Here is a 22688-nt window from a genome sequence, read left to right on the forward strand (position 1 = left end):
GTAATCAATCCTTTGAAACAGTCTTGTTCGACAAGATAACGTGTTGCTTCATTTGCGTTCTGATTGGCTGTTTCATGAAACTTATTCCATTAAGTCGAAACGCTTGCAACTGTTGTGGCTGAGATTCAGATGAGTTGGAGGATGCTTTCAATTATGCAATTCAAGTGCAACTTAGTTTCATGTAGGTTTCAAGCAACAAAAATTGCGTGAATGTTTCACCGTATAAAGCCAGCCGAAAAAGTGCAAAAAAACCAAACTCTTACTAGTAATTAGGCTAAAACTGCTAAAATAAATCATCAAAATTAATTTAGCTGTCTTGGTTTAACAATAAAATAATAACGCTGTGCTCTTAATGACATTATTTACCAACAGGATTTGCTAAATTAGTGGTTCTGCAACCACGATACAGAAAATGCAGCACTCCACAGTATCAACATGTAAGCACACAAAACAAAGCAGCTCCACAATCTCACAATCAATCGACAGAGCTCTCTGTTAGTGTCAGTAACCGCTGCCTATAGATAACCATTTTAAGAAGTTGCGTTCTACGCATACTAAAGCAGTAGGAACTGCATAATGACTGAGAAAAGCTAAACTGGGTTTTAAAATGCACAATAAGCCTTTGTTATTTATATTGCTTAGACAGAGGAAAGTTATTGAAAAGTTTACTATTGAGCACATCATTAAACACAATTGGTTCAAAGTGTCTTGCATTAAATTATGCCATAATGAGCATATATTAGATTCCCTATCATCCTTTAATGAGCTCGTTTTTTGCTGAATACAAAGACTCAACCAGGGGGCTTTCTCTGTGTTCAGTAAGCTCAGGTGAGAAATGCATTTTTAATGTAAATAAACAAATAAGAACACAATATATGGCGATGCAGAACATAAAGAAATATAATGCATGGAAATAAATTACCCAAATACTGTATTTCAGATTTATGAGCACAAACACAAAACCGTAAATCAAAAAAACACCTTCGGTTCATGGTTTTTATTTGCATGAGTGAAATAACAGCGTGTACGTGAATATTTTCGTGTCCATAGCCAGTGAGAGGAAATGAGACTGTTATACTCAACACAATAAAAGTTTGCTGAAGTTTTATAGTGATATCACCACCTGAAATAGTGCAAAGTAAAAACCATCTGACCTCAAAAATAGGAGCTGGGTCTCATCTTGACTTTGATACAGATAGTTAAACACTTTTAGATACTTTTTCAGTACTTTGATTTAAACTACAAACCAAAAGTGGGTGTGGCACAAATCAGTCTAGATTTTGAAACAAGCAAGCATATTGGCTCACATATGCTAACTGTGAGCCAATGAAATTTGGGGCTGGATGCCATGAAATCTGAGAATCCTTTGGAGAAATTCGGTTAGTGATATCCAGTCCTAGTCAAGCGTCATTAAGAGTGGCTCAGTATGGTCATGTGACCTTCAGTTATACCCTGATAAATGAAGATCCAACTATTCAAAAACCCTCCCAGAATAATGATAACAATCATAGATGAACAGACAGACAGACAGACAGACGCCAGTGTCAAAATCTAACACTTACCAAATCATTCGAATGATAATGAAAATAAACAGTGATTAAAGATTAATATGGACAAAAGTATTGGGACACCTACACATCACACCTACAGGAGCTTTTATGAATCCCATTCTAAATCCATAGGCATTAATATGGAGTTGGTCCCCCTCTGCAGCTACAACAGCTTCCACTCTTCTGGGAAGCTTCTACAAGATGTTGGAGAGTGTCTGTGGGAATTTCTGCCCATTCATCCAGAAGAGCATTTGTCAGGTCAGACACTGATGTTGGACGAGAGGGCCTGGCTCACAATCTCTGTTCTAATTCATGCCAAAGGTGTTGGATGGGGTTGAGGTCAGGGCTCTGTGAGGACCAGTCAAGTTCTTCCACACCAAACTCACCCAGTCAGGCCTTTATGGAGCTGCTTTGGTCACTGGGGCTCAGTCATGCTGGAACAGAAAAGGTTCTTCCCTAAACTTTTCCCACAAAGCTGGAAGCTTACAATTGTCCAAAATGTCTTGGTGCTGAAGCATTAAGATTTCCCTTCACTGGAACTAAGGGTTCTAGGCCAACCCCTGAAAAACAACCCCATATCATCATCCCTCCTCCACCAAACTCTACAGCTGGCACAGTGCAGTCAGGCAGGTAACGTTCTCCTGGCATTAACCAAACCCAGACTCGTCCATCAGACTGACAGATAGAGAAGCTGATTCGTCTCTCCACAGAATACGTTTCCTCTGCTCCAGAGTCCAGTGGCGACGCTTTACACCACTCCAGCTAATGCTCGGCATTGCGCTTGGTGATGTAAGGTTTGCGTGCAGCTGCTCGGCCATGGAAACCCTGCCATGAAGCTCCCGGCGCAGTATTTGTGCCGATGTTGATGCCAGAGGAGGTTTGAACTCTGCAGTTATTGATCAGCAGAGCGTCAGTGACTTTTATGCTCTATGTGCCTCAGCAATCAACAACCCTGCTCTATATGTGGTCTGACACATCGTGGCTGAGTTGCTGTGGTTCCTAAACGCTTCCACTTTTTAGAGCGACCCATTCTTTTACTAATGTGTCTAAAGGCAGGCTGCACGGCTAGCTGCTTAAATTTACACACCTGTGCCAATGGGTCTGAACAAAACACCTGAATTCAATGATTAAGAGGTGTGTCCCAATACTTTTGTCCATATAGTGTATGTCATATTATCAGCATTAGGTCTCTGTGACATACATTGAGCTACATAATCTGTCATTTCACCACACAAAGTGTCATGACAACCTATTGTAAAAGAAAAATCTATATGAGCTGACTAGGGTGTACTGTTAACTCGACATCCAAGGCAAATTTAACCTTTATGACCAATGGCACCTATTTAAATAAGTGTTTATAAACGTCTACACCACTTTCATCTAGTGCTTTTGAAAAAACACAAGCAATAGCAAAACATCTCAGCAGTGCTTTTGTTTCTTATGTATGAATATTCCACTAAAACGGTTGCTGCAACTTGACCTTGGGAACTGACAGGCACTTAAACTGCGAAACTATCTTTAGTGGGCAAGGTCTGTCTCACCGCTGCTGAAGAAAAGTAGAAAAGCTACAGGCAGTAATTCATAACAGCTGCCCCTGGGAACGGTGGGTTAAACTAGCCTTTATTTCATATTTAAGTTTGCAAAACATTCCACTGATTTGGCTCTCAGAAATCTCTCCGATTAGAGGCATACATACCTAGTTGCACAGGCTGTCCCTGGACAAGTGCTCCTAATATTGCTATGAATATTTATGAAAAAAGTCATAAAAAAAAAGCTTCAGGAAAGAAAAACCATTAATTTGAGGTCCTAGTATGGATACTGAAACCTCGACTTGGCCTGACCGCAAGTTGCACTCACAGCATGCTACTCATTCACCTTTCAGCAACTCTGTTAAACAGTGTATTAGCCACACTTTGCAGCTTTAACATGTCAAAACAGAGCTACACCCGTGTGAGGCACAAATTAGCTTAGGAAATAACTGGAGGCGCAATAAAAAAGCAACTTGATCTAGAGGTCGCCGACGTATGATACAAACAGAAAGATTTAGTGCTTCGGTGAATCATAGAGGACATAAACGTAATTGCAGTGCTTAGCCCATTTATGAGCTGCTGGTGGTGAGATTTCTTACCTCAATGCTAGCTTCATACTCAGAGCTGTCCAGGAGAGCCACCTTGAAGGGAAAAGTCTTGGAGCGCTTGGAAGGTTTCTGTGGGGATTTGGGGCTTTTGCCTGGTGTCGTTCGGTCCGACGTGTCGTCCGGGTCTTTGTGGTCATCTGGACGTTTGCCGTCTTGGTCCTAAAAAAGCAGGAATGTGAAGATAACGTCTATTAATACAGAGCTAAAATAATCAAAACGCTGCCATTGTATCATCTCCTAATTATATCTTTATAGGAAGGAAGTGTAAGGTATCATAACACGATTTCAAGTAGGGGTGGGGGAGAATCGATTCTTAGATGCATCGCGATGCAGACGTGAATGATTCTGAATTGATTCACGAATGTCAAAAATCGATTTTCTAAATTTTAATTTATAACGTAATGTTGACGGAACGCAAAAGGCGGAACTTGGAAGTGCGGACGTGCAGCGTCCGGACAGTCTGTGGCGGCATATAACAAAAACACCACTGGATGAGTGAGAAATCCCACCGGCTCCCTCTGCATTAAAGCCAGGTTAGATCAGGAGTCACAACACAAATGATAAGAAGAGCCGTTTTGTCCTTTCAACAAAAATCAAACCACCTTGGGAGCCGCACCATTTAATGTCCAGTATGTCTCAGTGTGTGCTGATGTCCTAGTATAGACTAAACAATATAAACAAAAATGCATTTACTTTGCTCTGCTTTAAGATTTAAGCTATAGCCGCTTCGCTCTGATCTCTGCCAGAAAACTTTTCCTCAAAATTTGAAGTGTCTTGTAAAATGTCTCTTGTTTTATGAGGCTGAAGTCGCTTCTCATTCTCCAGCTTATTTAATTTCCAGTCAAAACAGCTATTAAGTCCAAGTTATTCATTTTTCAGAATAAGAAAAAAACAGAAAATTACACAGAAGCCTCAACAACTAAAATATAATATCATTTTTCAGTATTTATAGTGTCCACGCTTTGCTTTTCTTACAGCTTTCATTCCTTTGAAGACATCTGCTTTCAGTTTTTCAAAGGAATGTACAGGGATGTTAAGTCCATCAACTCCACATCTCAGAAGTCCAGTTTTGGTCATTCTAGTGCAAATTTTCCTCTTTTTCTAAAATGATTGAGTATTGGAGATGTGTAAGCTGTTCTAACTCAAAATAATTAACTAATCATAAATTGAATTCACCAATAGGCTATTGTTCTGACAAACTCATATTCTACTGCATTGCAGAAATACGATCATAGACATTTTGACAAGGTCTTGTCCAGTTTAACATGACTACAGACCACCTCTTCAAATGCTGACAGTACAGATCAGAGTAGAGATGCAGCCTCTGTGTGGCATTAAGTCACAACAGAATCACACTCAGCAGAGAAGAACTTAGTAAGTCAGCTCTCTCAACACTGATTTAATCAGTAGTGATTGGCATGAGTCACAAAAGTTTATAAATCTAGTCAACACAAGGGAAGGTAGGCTGGGGAGAATGACAACACACAGACAGTGAAGAGAAACGCCTAATATGTAAATATATGGTACTAAGAGCCAATAGGAATGATGTGAGTTTTACTCAAGAAGGTTGCATTGACATTTATCAAGTAAAGCCGAGAGTCTAAACTAAATTGCAATAAGTTTATTCAACTCAACGATCCGGTTTGATGGAATCTTTGAGTCTGAAATCATGAAAATAAAGTTATGAAAAAAGCACGAAAGTCCAAATCATTGTAAAAACAATGTAAAAATGTAAACATTTATGCTGTTTTATCACATTAAGCCTCACTAAATTATCAAGAGCCTTAAAAACAACCCATTATTGGTCTGTTTGTATTTGCATGTAAAGTCAAGTTAAATAAAAATAGTGAATAAAATACATTTAAATAAAAGTACCTCAACTCAAAATTTGCTGAAAAAACAATCTTACTCAAAATGACTGATTTACTGTCTCAACAATTTATTTTTGAGTTAATTAGATTTTTTCAGATTAAGTTACTCTAAATTTCTGTAGTATTCAAGTTGTATTGACTTAATTCTTTCATTAAGATGTGCAGTGACTTTTACAGTGCAGTAAGGGCTTCTTGACAGCTACACATCACAGCGCTGAGTCGTCTTCTCACAGTGGAAGGATGGACAGAAACACCTGAGGATGTTTTCAGATCTGAAGCAGCTTGATTTTCTCCTCTCTCTCAGAGATGAAAGCTTTAAGTGCTGTTTATCTGATGGGGGCAGTTTTGGTGTCGACCAGGTCTGCATGGTTGTTAAGAGTCACATTTTCTCTGGATCTTCAATCATTTTTTGAACTTTAGTTTCAGAAACTCCTGTTCTTAACCTTTTTTGACCTCTGTCTCCCTTATGTAAGTGTATTATCTTATAGCTAATCCCCCCAGAAACATCTCATTTAGCCATTTTACATGCAAATGAGAAGGAAATTTGAAGTTGTGTTTGGGTAATCAGCTGTGTGAATATTTGTATCTGTTTGAAGAGGAACGTAACATCATTTGGGAGGACGCAGCTGTACCTGGTTGGTTTTTAAGTGGGAAAGATGGTAAGAGTTAAAGTGGCAGCAGAGTGCACAACAGTAAACAGTGGACAAATGAAACACTGATAGATTATATATTATACTTAGTGTTGGAGTCTTTTGTGTAATTTTCTGTTTGATGTGTTTCCTGCCTTTTTTCTGACAATAAATAATGAATGATTTGTACTTGATGGTCGTTTTTCGACTGGAAATTGAATTGTCTTTCAACTATGCCCAGTACAGGGTGTCCCAAAAACACTGACATCATTTCTTAGTCTAATAACAGTTTAATTTTTAATGTTTGTTTTCCAGGTTGAAGAACGGCGTTCACTAGAAATGAAAAGGCATTTTGTGTGTTAGAATATGCTCCAACACAGTCAAACGAGAGTGTGCAGCAGCATTTTCGAGAAAATTCAATAAAAATGCACCAACTGGACAGCAGATTTGGACACGGCACAAAGAATTCAAAGAGGAAGGCTGTCTGTGCAGGACAAAGGGATCTGGACGACCTCCAGTATCGGAAGATATTACATTTGTGAAGCTGTGAAATCGGTTATAAAATTTACATCCCTCTGAATTTCTTGTTCAAATTTTGAAAAATAAATCTTGTATTGTTCAACATGAAGCCTATTTAATTTAGTTTGCCAGGACATGTAGTTACTCAGATATTCACATCTCAAATGATGTCCATTTTTTTGGGAAACCCTGTATATTCTGTCAAATCTATCCAGATTTTTGGCTTCTAAACTTCTGAAAGTCTTAAATATTGTCATTTCGGTTCCTTAGAGTTCCTTACAAAATGCCATTGAGTTGACATAACACATCACCTGTTTGGCCATTTTGCCGTCTGATGCTGACTCGGGCATGCTGCCTGCAGCCCCCTTGTGTTGGGGCGGTTCCTCTGCTGCGTTCTTCACCTCCACATCAGGACCCGTTTCTGTCGTCATGGTAACTTCTCTTTATCCTACAAAAACAATCAATATTTTATTATATCATACCGTATCATCTTGAGCAAAATGTTCTAGACAACCTCAAGAGCTTTTCTAAAGACATTTCAGTATTTTTCACCAAATTCCTGAAATATGACTCATGCTTTTCTCTCTTCCTTCCTCTCTTCATTGAAACAACATCAATATCAGTAACTCGATTCAATTTATCAGCTGAGCAAAGTGAAGTGATGCACTTTTATTTCTTCAGGCTATGAAGGAGGCATTCATTTTAATCCATACACTCACACAAACATCTTCTCTTTCCACTAAACGAGGGTCAGGCTGACATATCCCTGCTGGTGGAGGCCTTCATAGACATCCTCTTCAATTTACCCCACTCTCCTCAGAGGAATGTCAGTCACTTTAATTGAACACCCTAGACCTTTCCGAGTCGGTCTAATCCAATCACAGGCCTACGCTTTTGCCCTCATGACACAAATCACATCAACATAATGCGGCAAAGGCCAAGGATGGACACCGCACGGGACAGAGGAAACATGACCCACCCCAGCGAGCATGCTCCAGAGCTGAGCTGCAGGCTAACCCTTGCAGTGCCTGCTTCCAGTGGTGTGCAACAGGGGTGTATTTTAGGCCCACTGAAGAAGAACACAATGGGTTTCTTGCATTTGTGGCCCATAAACAAGAATCGATTTTATCCCATAGGGACAAAAGAGAGAAACATCTGTGACCTGTGTCAGGTCTAATTTTCCACAAGTAGTCTGGTACAGCTGAGCTGTCCGCTACAGTACTAAATCAATTTTTCATCAGTTTCTGAGGTGCAAAAATTATGAGACTGTAAAGCTGCCATTGTGTAGTCGCTTCCTTTGGGGGCAGTTTTCCGCTGAACCACTGAAAGTGATAGAGACGTGTGGCTTATTCTCATCCATCTGCATTGACTGTGTTATCCGCATTTCATTAACTGTTTATGGCCAGCAGTTTGGCTGAACTACATGCACATAAAATTTCACCGTCTGCGCTCATTTTTGTCTGGGGACAGAAATCATGCAGACTGACAGATGTTGCATTCATATTTACTGTTGAAGAAAGTAAAAACCTTCCTTTGTTTTTACTAAACAAATAAAAAGAATATGCATTCTTCAACCTAGAGATGAATGATGATATCAGAATCACCTCGGTATGTTTAGATTTGACTGATATTTCAAATCAATATTTGGGCATTTATTAATTCTATTCCTAGCAGAATGTTTAGGCAATGCTGTGATAAAATGTCTGCATTTAATTCAGATAAGCGCATTTATAACCTTCCAGAAGGGTTATCCTCATAAAACATGGCCCAACTTGAAAAACGCATTCAACTGTTTTTAGATAATACAAACGATGCATGTCTGAATGATTCATAATAAACCTGTATGATTTTCATGCTTTTAAATTGATTTTTAGCAACTTTTTCAATTTACGTGACCAAATTCTCATTACTGTACGGTAAGACTTTAAGATAATAATTGATCATTCTCTTTTTATAAGCTCTTATTTTTATTATCATTGTCAGACAACGTATTTCAATAGTAATTATTAGTGTAATTTGGGCAAAAAAATGGAAAAAAAAACTCTCTGCAATGCTAATACAGGCGCATTTAGTCCCAACTTCTACATTTTATGAATGTTTACATATACACAATTGCAATTAACAATTTCATTGTCTTTTTTTGTGCATTGCATGTAACTTACGAGCAAAAAGGGGCTAAATCAACTGTTTAGCTATCTGGCTTTCTAGCTGTCGATACTTTTATTCTTGTAAACACCATTATTTGCCTCAATGTATTGAGTATTTCCCTCAACCTGACCAGTTACATGCAACTGATTCACATTCTGTTTGTTGTGACATAAACATATGATTGTGGAAGCTTAAATAACTGTGATAAGGCCAAATAATTGTAGTCAAGTGATTATGTAATACATTTACATGCAAAAGTTGCACCCATGGTCAAATTTTTATGTTTTGTTGATTTTCTGCATGAAAAAAGTTCAAATATCCCCTACAGAGACACTTTTGCACACTTATTGCACAATTACTTGCTGATTTTAACATATTGGGGGGAAATTTAAACATGAAATTTGACCTGTAAAAAAAATTATGGCACATTTTATAGTTAATGTTCATTTTTTTTTCCAATACACTCTCATAAAAAAGGTACTAAACTGTCACTGGGGTGGTACCCTTCTTGTCATTAGGGTGGTACCCTCAAGGGTACATTTCAGTACCTTTAGTCAGGGAACAAAATTGCACCGTAATCCATTAAAATTATACATTTTTAGGTTGAATTTACTCTGTACCCCCTGGGGGCTCCAGCCTTTATATTTCATTGTTCTGTTTTTAAATATTAGGTTATGAAAAGGCACAAATACATACTTTTCACCTGGATTCAACATTTACATTGTTCGTACTATTGTTTGACCCTGCGTGGTAAACAAACAAATAGGAATGTGTGAAAAATGCCATACTGAAATCTGTTGGAAAGGGTGTGTTAACTTATTTTCACTTAGAAAATCAACAAAACATTTCATTTGACTGGCGATGTTCAATCTTTTGCATATGACTGTACTTTTCCCCCATTGGATCCTCTTACATTTGTGTGATTTCATGTGCCAAAACCAATCAGAACTCATTTTCACAGGACCATTTTCTAACTTCATCCCTTAAAAGTATTTCGCTGCTGTCGGAAGAAAACCTTGCATTTCCATTTTTGTTGTTTTTCAGTTTTAGACATAATTTGAAAATACTGTTGTTCTCTACACTGAGCGTAAATTTCATGATGAATGGACTAAAAGAAACGGTCCAAAATGACTTGGAAAAAATTCTGGTTCCATTGACTTACATTAAAAGTAAAGTATGTTTTTTCCTTCTCCTGTAAAGTTTCCATTTTGGAGATACGAGGTTTTCCTCCAACAACAGCGACATGTAAGGTAGATAGAGATATAGAGAATAAGCTCTGTTCTGACTGACTGCCCTGTATTGTATTGTACCTTATTCTAAAAGCAGATTAAAACACCATTTATAACTTTAGTGTGAACAGGCAGGGCTAAACTGTTACAGGCTGAATAGGGGCATATGTAAATGAGATGGATGGCGTGACAAAAATGGTGAATCCAAAGCAGATTGTTGTGCTGCTTACTGTCTATATATCGAAAAAATTAACAAACCTTTCATTTGTCTGGAGGTATTTAAACGTTTGCATATGACCGTAATTAGGAGAGGCCTATGAGTTCCTCTATTGTTTTGTAAATGCAGGGAAACGCAAAATGATTGTCTGCAGTAATTGATGGTACAATCCAGGCACACTGAGATTAGGCGGAAGTTTATTCTTCTTTTCTATCACACATAAACATGACCTGGGAGTCACAATGTATAAATAAAGCAGTATAGACAAAACCATCAACAAACAAACGCTTTCCACGTCCCATTTACAACGACCTATACATCACAGCACTGCGAACGAATGACTGAACGCATCTGTTGTGACACAGACATGCAGGTGTGCTGTGGAATCTGCAAACACAACAACGCCAATTTTCAGGCCACTCACACTCAGAGTTTAACCGGGTCTCCTGTCTAGAGATCTTTAATGGCTTCAGATTAATTACCAAATTAACGAGGGCTGTTGTCACCCATAGAGAGAGGGGCAGACATTTGCAGCCATTCATTTCCTGTCACAGCCCATTAACCATAACAGCCTTGTCCCTAAACACAGAGTCAGAGTGCCTCACACACTGCCGCAGTCGAAAAGTAGGTGACGCTAGTTGCACGTGATGAATTCCATATGCAGCTGATGGTACGAAACCTGCCGACACCTAAACCTGGCGAACTCCAGGCTCCACAACATGAGGAAAGTCTTTAGCGATAGACCTGTGAATCTTAATCTACCATCAGTCACGACATTGACCTTAAGAAATGTTTCATTACTGCAAACGTCTGTTTTGATCTGAGTGTTTTTTCCTAAATTTAGCACTCTGTGATATGATTATGCTCAAAAAAGAGCAGTCAAAAACAGCTGGGCACGTTTCTGTTTCAACATCAACATGACATTCCTAAACCTGTTAGAACAAAATTAAAAAGTGTTATGTTCTCTATGGAGATGCAGCAGAAAGCAACACAGTTACATGAAACATGGACATCTGATTTGGGTTAACAGGTTGACAGCAGACGTGTTTCACCAGATTCACCCTATTTTTGTGCAATTTCATGTGAGTTTGTTGCAACGTCAGGGTTGTTATACCAGTTTAATCCCTTTTCACAGTAGCCATAAAATGTTATAACAGCCTATTTTGCAGGTCCAAGAGTTCAATTTTGATCATATTTTGAATTAAACTATTTTATTTGATTATATTATAAAAATATCCAACAAAGTGATTTCCATTCTGCCGGCAGAATGGCCACAAGCAGGCCTGTAGACAGAGGTTAAACCATGTTTGGGCACTGAAGTGTCGTGTCATCCTGTGGAATCGACATCGGTCAATCGCGCTAAAGGACGACTGGCAACCGGTATCAACCTCACAAAGCGCTGATTGGTCTGTCTCTTCTTCAAAACCCATTTAATTAAGTTTTCCAGTGTTTCAGAAGTACTGAAAATACCCACAATATGTTCAGAAAATCTTGTGATTATAACAATATTACACCCTCATATCGCCCAACCCAATGGAGGGTGAGAAACTCGAATGCACAAGGCACCCAAAGAAGGCCCAAAGGTAAGAAAATGCCCAGCTGGACCTGAAACCAATGAATCTTTTGTGAAAAACAGCACATTTTTTGAAAGTCATTATGACAACTAGTGGTTCAATTCAGTTCAAGATTTATTTATATATCTCTCTTTACAACGTGCGTTGTCAGAAAACAGGTTTACCAAAAATCCAGATCCAAGCCCCAAACAAGCAAGACAGTGGCAAGGAAAAACTCCCTAAGAGCAAGAGGAAGAAACCTTGAGAGGAATATATATTCAAAAGGGGAATGCATACTAATCAGGTCAACACTGGATAGAAAACAGTAATACAACAAGAGCAGTATGAATAAATGATAAGATTTAATAATTAACCCACAAGGGTCTAAGGGCCTCTTCTCAAAACGTGCATATCTTCTTACAGTCGCCTTTAAAGGCACTTGCATATAATATGATACTCATATGTTTTATATCAAAACACTCCGTTATCTTCATCGCTACTTTCCAAAACCGCTGCAGCAACTTCAGCAGCTGTAAACTCTCTGCACGCCATTTCACGCGTGTATCCGATGTCAACTGAGTGAAGAATGAAGGGTTTCCGATGTGATGGGTCAGTCGTTAGTGATTTCCAGAGTGTCTATCGGTCAGTATCATACAAAATGTAGACAGACACAAGAATCCACCAATTACACAGTAAGAGGGTCACATGTATCTCACAGCCTCATAGCCGTAACATGGAAGGGCGTCTATACAGATTCTGGAACTGTTTAAACCGTATTTCTGTTTGCATCATCACAAAGATACAGAAACACATACAGAAACATCAGCTTTGAGTTTGTGGACCTCAGAGGGTTAATAGGGGATACAGAAAAGAAATAGTTAGAGGGTTATCAGAGAAACAATTGAGGAAACCATCTATGAAAACCAGTCGCTACTAGTCACAGTGTTAGTTTTACTGCTACAGTTACTGTTACGGACACTGACTTACATTAGGGGCCTATTAGAGCAACAACTGAGAAACAGGTCTATGAAAACCAGTGAATACTGTAAGCCTTTATGACACTACGTTAGTATGAATAAGAGTATAGTCTGAGAAAATGTCTATGACTGAATAGTTCTAGTTTAAAGGCCTCAGCGTACTTCTTGCGAAACAAAATTTTTGAGGGTTGCATGAAGCCGAAATCGCCTTCTCCTTCGTCTTTGGCGGTTTGGTGATGCCTGTCACGGATGCTCCACGTGACACTATGACATTTTATGATAAGTTTCATGGCTGCTGGAAAACGATTCTTTCACTGTTCTAACTATGGCGACGTTCGAGTCCAGAATGCTGCCACCATTTAAGGTGGACTGGGGAAATTCGAACATGAAGCTGGGGAACAGGGAGCCGACTTCAGCCTCGTCCTCTTGTGAACCTAAATATAAGATAAGCTGTATGGTTTGGTGCTTAGTACTAGTTAGTACTACCAAAAAATAGACTTAGCATCTTACATTTAGGAGATATTCATTGTTTATTTAACAAATACGCGCTTTACAGTGAAACATTAGTGTGTCTGCCAAAGCCGAAGCTCCTCAAAGTCGTCCATCTTTGTTTAATGACACGCCTCTTTTTTACTGACCAATCAGAGGCTTTGTCGTATAGCGCCTTCGTCCAGTTCGCCCAGCTGCCATGGGTGTGACACGGCGAACGAAGCCCCCGCACGACGTCTGCAGTTGTACGTTTTCTCAGGAATTACGTCACATTGTTCGCTGAAGTCAGGCGAACGTCGTTACCACCAGAAGTATTCTGAGGCCTTAAGTCTGTGCAGCACCAGTATCACTGGGAGAGTGAGGGGGGTTGGCTTGTGAGGCTCTCTGCACAGCAGGAAAGTGAACTGACAACACAATGGAAACAAAAACTAGGCAACGTTACAAGCTTTAAATGTTAGGTGGCTATGAAGGTATTAAAAAGTAAGACAGCCTGGAATTCGATAAATGCTTCTACATCAGACAGTCATGCCAGTGTATTCAGAGAGGGGGGAGGTACACCGCATGTTTGCTAACCAGCCCACCCTTTCATGCCTTCCTCTCCTTTGTGTGTGTTTGTGATCTGGTTTGTTTTCGTGTCAAGAGTCGTTCTCTCAGTAGTTCAGTTTTTAATGCTGACAGAAAGGGAAAAGAGCAAGAGAGAGAGAGAGAGAGAGAGAGAGAGAGAGAGAGAGAACGAAGAGAGAGGGAGGAGCTGCCGGAGATTCAGTTGCTATGGAAACAGATGTGAACAATTTTTATCGCCCAGGCTGTGTTTGACAGAGCTGTGTATGAAGGGGTGGGGCGGCGGTGGTGGGGGGGTGTATAGAATTAAAATGAAAAAAAGATCAGAAGCAGAGAACAGGCTGGAAGGAGGGGCGAACGACAGAGAGAGTGAGGAGGAGAGAACGCCAGTGTAGGGAGAAGGTGATAGAAGTACAGAGGCATATAAAGGCAGTCAATGAAGCTGAAGGCTTAGCGCCGGATTGCTCGCTGGACTTAGAGCCCGAGCCATGGGGACCCTGAACCGGCTCGTCTAGACATCGGCTGTCAGAAAACACACATGGTTACCTCTCCTTCCGCGGCCAGCAAGAGCTATGGACTATTGACCGGCCCTGGACGCCTACTTCTCTTTTCCTTTTTGGCTCCAGCTCCACAAAGCTCTGCAGTGGGACGGCGTTTATCTCAGCAGTAGCTGACCAGTTCACAATTCAAACCCCACTGCAGGCCCACTGTAAACAGCAGTGCTTGCCCTATAATCTGTCCACTTTTCCACACTGAAAAACTGCTTGCAGAACAGAACGGGGCATGTTGTATGTGGACATTTGATGGGGGGCGGTTGGTCAGGTACAAACACATTCATTTGTAGCGACTGTTGCAAGGCCGCCAAATATATATATATATATATATATATATATATATATATATATATATATATATATATATATATATATATTTGAATAAATAAACATTTTGTATATTACTTAAATACTTTTAAAGTTTTTAAATATCTACTTTATAATATCATTATAATATAATAATGTTATAATATCACAAAAGCGTTTGTTTCAAACTTTAATGAATAAATTACCATTTTTAATAGTTTACTTAATCCACGTATATGTTTGGACAGTCATACCGTCTGAATTTTTTTGATTTTGAGAGGTGTAAATGTGTAAAATCAGTTTTATTTTGATACGCTGAAAATGTATTGACATAAAGGAGGTATTGTATATTAATGTGATATATGTCACTATTTATTTTATAGGAATATAACAGACAAAAAAGGCATGTCATGACATTTGTCTCATTGCTGTCACCATGTAGCTTAACTTAATCAAATGTACACTACTGTTCAAATGTTTGAAGTCACTGTTTTCAATAAGGTTAAGCTAATTTTGTTTCAGACACATGTATAAAATACATTTTATACATGATCCTGCATCAAAATTATATAACAATTGTAATTCTAATTTAAGTCTAATATCCTATAGGTTAAAATCAAATTGCAGAAAGCTGTAAAAATTGTGAAACAAAACCGTAGACTATTATATAACAATTGAAAACTTATAAGAAAATTGATATGCAGAGTGCCTCATGTTCAAAATGCAGTGATTATCTGATCTAACTGATCAAATAGCTATTCACAGTAGTTTTGTGACAAGAAATGACTATAGATACATAATAACAGTTCATTATACAACATTTGCAACATGTTTTAACTTCTTGTTGTTCCCAAAACACTTTGAATTGAGTTCATCACGCTTAATTCTATACTGTATTAGTCAATAACAATAACAATTTAACAATTATTAAATGTCAAGTGATAACTGCAGTGTAGCACGAGGCAACGTATTTTCATGCTTCTATTTTTGCACTAATGTTGGTATATATGGTAAGTATGACACTGAAAATATAAGGAAATCCATACAGCTATGCCACAGCAGTGAGTGGGGCTGGGCATTTCAGTCTAGTATGATATATGAATTTGTAAGGTATTATTGAAAAAAACATTAGCCTGCTGCAGTAGTCTTTCTATGATTTCCATTCTTTCAAGTCAACCGACAAAAACTCTGGTAAAAACATAATAGACACCACCCTTTCGGTTCTTATGAGAATGTTTAACTCTAAAAATAAGCTAACCAAGAAAACTTGCTACTTGATTTTTAAATTGTGTGACTCTTATTAGTCCCACAACGGGGACGTTTCACCTCCGCATTTTAACCTATTCATGCAGTGAAACACCACAGACACTCTACTGAACACAAACACTAGGGGGCAGCCCTATCCACAGTGCCCGGGGAGCAGGTGGGGGTTAGGTGTCTTGCTCAAGGGCACCTCAGTCACATACTGTCGGCTCAGGGGATCAAACCAACGACCTTCCGGTCACAGGGCTGGTTCCCTAAGCTCCAGCCCACGACTGCCCCATTTTCCCTATGCAACGGTGAAACAGCTAAAGCCAGAGATGCTTCGTCTTCACCTATCAATCAAATGGTTATCCCCAAAAAACCTTGAATACACAGCAAAAAATACCCAACTCATCCTTTATAGATATTTTGAGAAATAATTGGTGCACTGCAGCCACTAATTAGGTTAAATGAGACTTCTACCAGCATTCTGTAAAGACAGTTCAATAAAAAGGACACACTGCAGGGACAGCATGGATGGGTCAAACTGCAAGGTCCACACTATGAGGTCTTTTGAGACATTAGACAGCTTTTTTCCGTGAATCGGAATGCAAATGGATTGTTCATGGTTCGCACAGTTTTCTCTTCGATGGGACTGACATCCTGGCAGACAGCTCAATGTCACTGCACTAATGACACCTGTTACATCATATAACCTGGGGGTAGCGCAGACCGACAGCATTGGAGGGACATATTTTGGGAAAGACAGGCCCGAAAGGAGAAGAGAAGGAGCAGTGGACAGAGAGAGAGAGGGAGAGAGAGAGAGAAAGTGAGAGAATGGGAGCGAATGGGAGAGATGTGGAAATGTCACCTCCACTCAAAGTCAGTGCTGCTCACACACTGTGACCGAGAGCGGACTGACAGGCCGCACTGTCACCTGGACTTGCCTCTCTTCTGGCACACATTATAACAGGGCTCTGGAGCATGAAAGCAGAGGGATGCCTCCGGAGAGGATTTTGGATTCTCTGAGGGGCAATAGCATCAGCTCCAGGGAGACCACCATACTCTCTCTTACTCTCTCTCTTCATACTGACTATCACAGCCTACAGACCATGGTGTAATCCAAAGAGACACCTTATAGGTCGTTTGTTAACATCTATTCTGTTAGCAATAATACGACTTAGTGTCCAGTTCTATAGATTATTCAACTACTATGAAACTAACATGTAAGTTACACAGTTATGAGAGACTCTTTGAGTTTAAGGAGATAATCATTATCACAATATTTGCTTTTTCAATACTGGCTTCAATATGCAAATACATCCTTTAACATGCAGAAGTCTCAGTCAGAGTTCCCACAGAATAATCTGTACAGATTTAAATTCAAAATTACAAAAATTCCAGCCACACTTTATGTTAACTACCTAAAATCCCAGGCTTACTATATACAACTATAGGGGCTTCAATGCAAACTGGTTGAGCCATTCTAAGGTTATAGAAGTGTGTAATTAAACCTCTGGGCCCACCAGCAGGCCCTGGCCATTTAAAGGGTTAATGGTCCCCTATAGCTTATCTACAAATGCGGATATTTGGTTTTGAGTTGAGGTTAGACCAGGGGTCGGCAACTCAAATGTTAAGAAGAGCCATCTTGTCAAGTTTGAACAAAAATCTAACCACCTTGGGAGCCACAACATTTCATGTACATTTTATTGAAGTAACTTAGCTGTGAATGTGTGTCAGTATGTGCTAATGTACTAGTATATGCTACAAATATAATATAAATGAAAAAACACAGCTTCTTGCTCGAATTTTTCCATTCCACCTTAAATGGTGTCTGAGGCGCCAGAGTGTAGCTGACTGTTGCACCATTTAAGGGGGAACGTGAAAATTCAAACAAGAAGCCGGCAAACGAGAAACGGACTTCAGCTGTGCGACTTTTTAGTGTTTGTCAGTTTCTCATTGCAGATTAAACGTATCAGGAAACCACCTGGAGTGATTATAAATGCGAATAAGTTCATTCATTTCCAAATTATCAATGTTCATCGTAAATCTTTCTCTTTGCTATTTTGTTAGCTACTAGCTAGGCGGGACTGTTGTCTGCGTTGCTATGGTCTGCGTTATACCAGCAGCCAGGCAGTTCTACATTAACTCCAGTGTTTAAGACCATTTATTGTTAAACTGTGTTGAACGATCAGCAGAGCTTTATTTTACTTTAAAGGAGGATTATTTTATTTTTACCTATAAATCTGATTCTGCTGAGGAGCCACAACAGGGCAGTGAAAGAGGGAGCCGTGTGTTGCCGACCCCTGGGTTACGTTTTAGAGTTAGGGATTTAGTTAGAATGTCAGAAAAAGACAAGAAGGGCATCAACAAAGCACCTACAGTGGACAATCCCAACACAAAATTCCATGGACAAAGTGCTGAAAGCACTGAGCAACACATTATAACAGCATAACCACGCTAACTATACTCATTAAAACAGTATATGATGAAATACAGGCCTTCACAACAGGGCTTTCTTTTAGTATAGTATAATCATACAAACCGTAGCGTCCAAAAACATGATGAATAAAACAGGCCTTTACTCAGTGTCGTCCTCCAGTATATCGCTGTTTTCAAAAGTTCGAAGGTTTTTCAGTTTTGACATAATTTGAAAATACCTGTTGTTCTTTACATTGTATGTAAATTTCATGAGGAATGGACCAAAAGTAACAGCCCAAAATGACTTGGAAAAAAGTCTGGTTCCATTGACTTACATTAAAAGTAAAGTAGGTTTTTTCCTTCTCCTGTAAAGTTTCCATTTTGGAGATACGAGGTTTTCCTCTGACAACAGCGATATTCATGCTTACTGTAGTAACCAAAAACACATAAAGAATGAAAGTTGGGCTCAGTGCCTTCTTAGTATAAATATACTAAATGTTAATTATTCTGATGGATTCCTATAGCTTATCTACAAATGTAGGACCTGTTAATGCAGCTGTTATCAACATGGGTAGGCTCGAGATTGGGGGTCAGATAAGGTTTAGGTTTTGTTTTAAGTTTAGGAATTGGTTACAGCAGTAAGGATGCACCGAATTTAATAGGTATTTAGGGAAATGTAACAAGGTGGACTATAAAAACACAATCTAGCAACCAAAAACATGTGATGAAACACAGGCCTTAACCAAGCTAACAGTAGCAACCAAAAACATGATGAATAAAAGATAGGTGAGTGAAACATTGACTTAGCGTCAGTGCTTTCTCTCAGCATAACCACACTGACTGGAATAACCAAAAAATATATGAAGAATGAAACACAGGACTTCAGTCAGTGTTTTCTTCTCCATACACTGTCGCAGGCACACATTTCCAGCAGAGTTCATGCAGGCACAGGCTTAGCTGACAGATCCTGACAGGAGACAGTGAGCCATTGCCCTGAGGTCATCGCTATGAAGGGCTTTACTCCACATACCAGAGAAGATGCAGCATACATTCCTCACCTGTATACCTGAGAACACAAAGCCTGGACAGGCTTAGCCTCAATAAACTTCCACATACTCTATTCTGTCTGCCTCTGTCACGCCGTCCTCAACACAATGAGATTTGCTTCGTTAAGCATTTAAAAAGCTGCTAAATCTGATAAGAGGTAATCTTATTGTTCCTTCTGCAGAAAATCTTATGTTTAAATGCAAGACGTTCTTTGCAGCAGCAGCAGCGGCAGCAGAAAAGAACGTTCTGTCTGTCTCTGGAAGGAAGTTACTGTGAAAAGCAGCAATTAATGTCACCGTCGCAGAAGTACACCTGCTGCATCAGAATCAAGCGTGCTTAGATATAAACTGAGCTGTTAAGCCAATAAGCCACAAATCCTCTACAGAGTTCTGTGGGCACGCTGACCAGTCACAGATATGTCCATTGAGCAGTGTGATGACTTGCTCATTCCGATGAATCACAAACTTTCTCTCAAAGTGAGCTGAAAAAGGGAAAAACTCACTCAGAAACTTACAGATGTGTGAGCACAGCTGGCGATCTAATGGCAAAAAAAATACAGAGGTCATATTAAGTCAACATTACTTTAGGTTGAATAATAATTCACAAAATGTAGATTTAAATATGAACAACTTGACACAAACAACTCGCGATAGCCTCATAGACTCCCAGTGAAGCCCAGTCGATGATGACGTTGTAAAATTCGGTAAAATCTGTTAAAAGTATGGCGTTTTTTTCTGAAGCTTTTATTGCTGAATTCCTTTAAATCATTATTTTGGTTTTAGTACAGTTGAAGTTTGGACCCACCGACAGATTCCTAGAGCTAAAAGGTTACAATAATTATCAGCAATTGCAGCAAAATATCAATGTAAACAATTAGTTTCCTCTTTTCATGTAATCCTATGAACACTGCAGGATGTCACCTCATTTGACACTCAACCTTCGCGATATGAAATGCGTGTGGACTCAGCATCAGAGACCACCTACCGCTGACCCGTCTCTCCCCTGCAGTGAGGCAGCATTTAAGGGCAGATGGAGTCTGTTTTCTCTCTGTTAAGCATCAAGATGACCTCTAAGTTCCAAAGGAATATTCCCTCCTGACTCTTTCACAGTCGGTCGTACAATAAGTACGATTCCACCATCTATCAGACAGTCAAGCTCAGTGCTCAATTTTAAGAAACATTTAAAAACGTATTTCTGTACTTTATGCGTTTAATTAAAACTCTACATGCCTTGGTATTTATCTTTTTAATGTGATTTCTATTTTTATGGTTTTAAATTAGTACTCATAGTTTCTTGTATTACTGTTAAGCATTAACACCTGTCTGTAAAGCACTTTGAGCTGCCACTGTCATGAAAAGTGCTATATGAATAAAAATTATTATTATTATTATTATTATTATTACATCTACCTTCTATCTATATACAATGACCATCTTATGAGAAACACCTACCATTTACAGTAATGTGCAGAACCAAGTCAAGTCAAGCCAAAGTTTATTTATATAGCCTTTTTTACAACAGGTGTTGTCACAAAGCAGCTTTACAGAAATCTGGGTCTGAGCCCCCCTGAGCGTCGCCAATGGCGACAGTGGCAAGAAAAAACTCCCTTAAAGCAAGAGGAAGAAACCTTGAGAGGAACCAAGACTCAAAAGGGGAACCCATCCTCCTCTGGTCGACACCGGACAGCAAACAATAACAGCAAAGAACAGGTACGGAAAAGGGGGAAAGCAGGAAAAGCAATGATGATTAAAAATGCAGCAGTGTCATCAGGAGGGTCAGTTCATGCAGGTGAACACTGCACAGCGTTGTACAACAGAAGTTCCATCGAGGTCAAACCGGTCCAGAAGGCTGGCGAGCAGTGGGCACACGATCAGAGCAGATCAAACCCTAAGGGCAGATCACCCTTCAGTTTTTAGTCAATAAATACAAGCTATTCACTTTTTAACATCAAGAAAAAAGCGGAAAATATATTTAAGAGAACATTTTTAACAGCGGTCTCAGTAACTAAAGTGTGCTGGCTGTTCTGACTGGAGATTAACTAAATGAAGGGTGGTCTCTGAATCACAGCACTGTAGGTTTTCAGTATATAGTTACTAGGGGTGGGGAAAAATCGATTCTTAGATGCATCGTGATGCGGACGTGAACGATTCTGAATCGATTCACGAATGTCAAAAATCAATTTTCTAAATTTATTTAACAACGTAATGTTGACGGAACGCAAAAGGCAAACTTGGAAGTGCGGAAGTGCAGCGCCTGGACAGTCTGTGGCGGCACATAACAAAGACACAACAGGATGAGTGAGAAATCCGACCGGCTCCCTCTGCGTTAAAGCCAGGTTAGGTCAGGAGTCACAACACAAATGATCAGAAGAGCCATTTTGTCCTTTCAACAAAAAATCAAACCAGCTTGGGAGACAAAACATTTAATGTCCAGTATGTCTCAGTGTGTGTTGATGTCCTAGTATAGACTAAACAATATAAACAAAAACGCAGACTTACTCTGCTCTGCTTTAAGACTTAGCTGTAGCCGCTTTTCTCGCATCTCCACCAGGAAACTTTTCCTTAAAAGTAGATAAAATGTAAAATGTCTCTCAACGTTCGACTGTTTTACGAGGCTGAAGTCACTTCTCATTCTCCAGCTTCTTGTTTGAACTTTCCCGTTCCACCTTAAATTCTGCCTGAGGCGCCAGAATGGAAATGCAGCACCATTTAAGGTGGAACGGGAAAATTCAAAAGAGAAGCGACTTCATCTTCGCCACTTTTTAGTGTTTGACAGTCTCTCGTTGCAGATTTCATGTACCAGGAAACCAAATGCAGTGCTTACAAATGCGAATAAGTCCATTCGTCTCCAAATGTTCGTCTTCCTCTTTGCCTTTTCGTAGCTACTAGTTAGGCGAGATTGTCTGCGATGCTATCTGACCTGCAGTCTGCACGCCAACCTTCAGGGTTATAGGCTGGCAAATTAGCAGCATTTAAGACCATCTACTGTTAAACTGTGTTGAACGATCAGCAGAGCTTTATTTTACTGCAAAGGAGGATTATTTTATTATTACCTACAAATCTAATTCTGCTGTGGTACATGACAGACTGTGGTGCATAGCAAGGTTGCTGGAGTGTTACACTCAGTCAGTGACACTGTGTAATAGCTGAGAATTGTCCACTAACCAAAAATGTCCAGCCAGATAAACAAAATCGTGCGTCATCAGACGGGCTACCGTCTCTAATTTTCATTAATTCCA

General features: G+C 39.4%; 1 protein-coding gene across 4 annotated transcripts in view; it reads right to left on the bottom strand.

The window, feature by feature from the left end:
- The window catches only part of LOC118800052 (band 4.1-like protein 1), a 182832-nt gene that overhangs the window by 81214 nt on the left and 78930 nt on the right, over positions 1 to 22688 (bottom strand). For all 4 annotated transcript variants that reach the window (XM_036560200.1, XM_036560198.1, XM_036560199.1 and 1 more), the window contains 2 exons: positions 7018 to 7154; positions 3679 to 3846 (listed from right to left, as the gene is read on the bottom strand). In XM_036560200.1, coding sequence (XP_036416093.1) covers positions 3679 to 3846; positions 7018 to 7137 — 288 coding nt within the window. In that variant the 5' untranslated portion in view covers positions 7138 to 7154. The remainder of the gene's footprint in view (positions 1 to 3678; positions 3847 to 7017; positions 7155 to 22688) is intronic.

Source organism: Colossoma macropomum, unplaced genomic scaffold (genome assembly GCF_904425465.1).
Source record: "Colossoma macropomum unplaced genomic scaffold, Colossoma_macropomum, whole genome shotgun sequence".
NCBI lineage: Eukaryota > Metazoa > Chordata > Actinopteri > Characiformes > Serrasalmidae > Colossoma > Colossoma macropomum.